We start from the raw sequence: 4493 nt of genomic DNA, 5'->3' as shown, positions 1-4493 counted from the left end.
ACACACACACACACACACACATACACACACACACACGCTTGGAGGAAACATCAGGCCCGTACACACACACACACACACACACACACACACACGCTTGGAGGAAACATCAGGCCCATACACACACACACACACACACATACACACACACACGCTTGAAGGAAACATCAGGCCCGTACACACACACACACACACACACACGCTTGGAGGAAACATCAGGCCCGTACACACACACACACACACACACACACACACACACACACACACTTGGAGGAAACATCAGGCCCGTACACACACACACACACACACACACACACACACACACACACACGGAGAAAACATCAGGCCCGTACACACACACACACACACACACACACACACACACACACACACACACACTTGGAGAAAACATCAGGCCCGTAAGGGGAACACGAATGAATGTGCACTGATTCTGAGAGGGCGGGAGCCAAGAGCTGATTCTCAACCCCTCACCTGGCCCTGGTCAGGTATCTAGAGGAACCTTGGTGATTGTGGAGATAAAAGGTGTTACACAGAAAAGGGGCAGGGCTGCCCAGCAGCTTTGCACCTCTCCTTCGAGCCGGAGGGGTCTGGCCCACCTTCTGGTGTCCTCCAGCCCTCGGGACTCCGGGGCAAGCCAACCCCAGGGGCTCCGCCTGTGCCCCCTGCCCCCCTGCCCCCTTGCTCCCGTTTTACCCTCCACCTCTGGCCCAGGGGGGAGCAGTGCGGTGGCTGTCGGAGATCCAGCACCACGGACCGGCCCCACGCCTTCCAGGTCATCCTCGCCGACCGGCCCTGCCTGGAGCTGAGCGCCAGCAGCGAGGCTGAGATGGCCGACTGGATGCAGCACCTCTGCCAGGCCGTGTCCAAAGGGGTGAGGGCCTCCTGCCCCACCACTCACCACCTCCCAACCCCACCCTGGGTCCCCAGGGTCCCTTCCCCAAGCCCACGCGAGTCATGCAGCAGCCTCTGAGGACCAAGATGGGACTAACGGGCCAGCCCAGGAGTGAACCCTGGAGGTTAGGGCCGCCTTGTGGCCTGAGATTCCCACCATCACCCCTGTCGGCCCCTGTACTCCTGAGGTGGGCGGAGCCTGCCTGGCCTCTGGAGGGAGGGGCAGAGGGGCTGGCAGGCCCCTGACGCGGGGAGTCCTGGTGCAGACCAGCCCTGGAGAGCTCCAGCTTGCCTCTCCCCTCCGCCCTGCCGGTGCCCTTCAGGTCATCCCCCAGGGGGTAACTCCCAGCCCCTGCATCCCCTGCTGCCTGGTGATCACAGATGACCGCCTCTTCACATGCCACGAGGACTGCCAGACCAGCTTCTTCCGCTCCCTGGGCACCGCCCAGCTGGCCGACATCAGCGCTGTCTCCACTGAACCGGGCAAGGAGTACTGTGTCTTGGTGAGCCGCGCGGGGGCCGATGGAGGCAGGCCCTGCCGAAGGAGCGCTGTGTCTGCTCACCTGGGGCCCCCGCTCTCCCCAGGAGTTTTCCCAGGACAGCCTGCAGCCCCTCCCACCCTGGGTCATCTACCTGAGCTGCACATCTGAACTGGACCGATTCCTGTCTGCACTGAACTCCGGGTGGAAAACCATCTACCAGGTACCCGGCTGCCCAGGCCCCTGTGGAGTGGAGCCATTCCCTAGGGAAAGGAGCCCAGCACAGCACAGACCGAGGCAGGAGTTGGGGGCCTGGGGCAGCACCATACTAGGAGCTCTGGGATGGACATGAACGTGTAAAACCAAAGGGGCAAGACCCTGCCTCCCAGTGAGTGTGAGGCTAAAGCTAAACATAGAGCCCAGGATACGCCATTCCTGACCTTCTCAGTTTCCATGAAAAAGCCGGCATTAAGTGCTTACGGTGGGGCTAGAGCTGTGCCTGGATGATGGGGGCACGGAGCTCAGCACCAGGCTGAGAGGGCCTCATCGAATGCCTGTACAGATCGCAGTCTGAGCACGTGCTGGGCGGAAGCTCCGGACCAGCCCTGGGCGGAGTTCCACGGCCCACCTCCCGGCCCCACCCCCAGCCCCCTCCTCCAAGAACCAGGGCCTTCCCTGGAAGGAGGCTGCTCAGGGAACGTCACCCCGTTGGCCTGAGCCCCTCCATGAGGAGCAGGGGATCTCAGCAGCGTGGATATAGTTCCAGGGCAAGGTTACACCTGGTGCGGGGGGACCCCACGGCCCCTCGGCTCCCTGGGGGCTCTTGGTACAGCCCTCGGGTTCCCTGCACGCCCCACACAGGTGGACCTCCCCCGTAAGGCCATCCAGGAAGCCTCCAACAAGAAGAAGTTCGAGGACGCCCTGAGCCTCATCCACAGCGCCTGGCAGCGGAGCGACAGCCTGTGCCGGGGCAGAGCCTCCCGGGACCCCTGGTGCTGAGGCGGAGCTGGCTGGCGCCCTGGAGGGGCAGGAGAGGGAGGCACGCGAGCGGCTGCTCGGGGCCAGGCTCCCACCCTCGTTCTCGGGCAGCAGAACCACCGAGTGGGGCTTGAGACAAGGTCTCCCTCCCAGGGATCCAGAAGGGGCGCTCAACACCCTGGGCCTCCTGCCCGGCAGGTGGCAGCTGGGAAGTGCTGGGGGCAGAGGGTCCGAGCCCTATGGGCTCTGCAGATGCACGGCCCCCTTCCCCGGGGCCACCGCCTCACTCCACGAGGGGAGCAAAAGGACTGGGAGGGCAGGAGCCCCTCTTCCTCCCCTGGGTCAGGGGCCCGGGCAGAGGCTTAGGCCGCCCTGGGGGCTCTGAGTGCCCGGCCATCCCTGTTCATGTTTGAACATTCACCCGGCTGGGAGGGAAGCTGGAACACCGCGGTCTCAGTGCATGTCTTCTCCTCCCTAGCTCCATCCCCAAGCCCACTGCTCCCTGCCTCCCAGGGCCCGGGGGGTTGCAGGGGGCCGGGATGGCCCTCCCTGGCTACCAGGAGGCCCTGCATGTCCACGGCCCCCTACCTCCCCTCCTCCAAACCTGGCAGTGCCTGTAGGACCCAGGGATCAGGCCATCTCCTTTTGCCAGGAGCAAAGGGGAGGGAGGAGGGCTTGGAGAGGAGCAAAGCCCACCAGCCTGTGTCCCCTGCCTGGCTGGAGCCAGGTCCTTCCCAAGAAGGCCCTCTGGCGGAAGGGGTCAGGTGGCCTGGGTTTTGTTTTTTTAAATAAAATAGACATGTTATATTGCCAAGACTCGTCACTGGCCCTTTTTGACCAGGGTGGAGGTGAGGGATCTCCAGCGCCTCCTCTCAGGCCACTCGGCCCTTCGTTCCTCATTCATTCCACAAATGCTCTTCCATCAGATGCTCTGTGCCCACTCCGGGATCCAGGTCACTGGCGGCTGCCCCCCAGCACTCACTGTGTGGAGGAGTTCGGGCCCTAGGAGCTTCTTGGCCGGACCTTTGCCCTCCTTCCTGTTTCCTGCAGTGGCCAGGGGAGGGCAGCCACCAGCTCGAGCCCCAGGCCGTGTCTGCGCTGCCAGGGCAGGGCACTCCTGCCTGCCCTGCCTCCCCAGCTCTGTGGGCTGAGTGCCGGCCACTCGGGATCCACCCGGGAGAATCTAGGCTGTCCCCAAGAGCTCTTGTTGAGCTGCTACCCCGGGGCTGGCTGGAGGGTGCCCAGCCTGCCAGGCCTAGGAGGAGCTCTGCAGCCCTCAAGCCCCAGCACTGCGGCCTCCAGGGCCTCACAGCTGGGAGGAAAGGGGTGGACACCTGGAAGAAGCAGGTGTGGAGGCCACAGAGGTGGGGTTCTGGGCAGGGCGGCCCTGCCTCTGGTTCTGATTGGGACTTGGGTGATGCAGGGTGGCCCTGGCAGGAGAGAGGTACCATGGGGCAGAGGCTGAGGTGGGCAAGGTGGTGCCGGCGCCCCAGCTGAGCAGCCTGGCACCTGACAGTAGTGCCCAGGGCTGGGAGGTCCCTTCTCACCAGGCACAAAGGTCCATTCCCACGCCTGGGCCTCTGCTCCAGAGAACCACAGCCCACGAGTGGCTCCCACCAAGAGGAGGGGCAGGACTAGGGGGCAAGTCCTTACCAGGTGAGCGACCAAAGTTACAAGGTCACTCCTTGAGACACAGTGGCCCTTATTTTTCCATCTCCTACCCACCCAGGGCCCCCAGGCAGGGGGGGATGTGGGCCGCCTGTTACTGAGTGAAGCACTGTGCTAGGCTAGGCGTTCTTCACACACCTGTAATCCTCCAGAGAACCTCTGCAGTGGGTATCCATATCCCCATCTTACAGATGGAGAGACTGAAGCTCAAAGAAAGGAACTGACTTGCCCAGGGCACACATAATAGCAGCTCCTGGGATTCCAGATCCGTTCCACAGGACTCCGGAGCCCTCTGCTCTCACTGGCAATGGGACCACAGACCATGGGAGCCAGACTGGAAGACTGAGGCCGGGAAAGGGGACGGCACACAGTGGCAGGGGTGCCGGGGGCGGCGGCGGGGGGGGGGGAAATGTTGCTGAGCTGCTAAGAGGGGCCCCCCAAGCAGCTGCCTCCTGCCCC

The 4493-nt window shown here is 63.4% G+C and overlaps 1 protein-coding gene across 5 annotated transcripts in view; it reads left to right on the top strand.

The window, feature by feature from the left end:
* The window catches only part of PLEKHM2 (pleckstrin homology and RUN domain containing M2), a 42690-nt gene extending 39510 nt beyond the window's left edge, over positions 1–3180 (top strand). For all 5 annotated transcript variants that reach the window (XM_024125436.3, XM_028483869.2, XM_055082328.1 and 2 more), the window contains 4 exons: positions 730–889; positions 1233–1412; positions 1495–1611; positions 2250–3180. In XM_024125436.3, coding sequence (XP_023981204.1) covers positions 730–889; positions 1233–1412; positions 1495–1611; positions 2250–2387 — 595 coding nt within the window. In that variant the 3' untranslated portion in view covers positions 2388–3180. The remainder of the gene's footprint in view (positions 1–729; positions 890–1232; positions 1413–1494; positions 1612–2249) is intronic.
* Positions 3181–4493: the final 1313 nt, after the last annotated feature.

Source organism: Physeter macrocephalus, unplaced genomic scaffold (genome assembly GCF_002837175.3).
Source record: "Physeter macrocephalus isolate SW-GA unplaced genomic scaffold, ASM283717v5 random_83, whole genome shotgun sequence".
NCBI classification, from domain to species: Eukaryota; Metazoa; Chordata; class Mammalia; order Artiodactyla; family Physeteridae; genus Physeter; species Physeter macrocephalus.
This window is presented reverse-complemented; position numbering and strand designations above follow the sequence as displayed.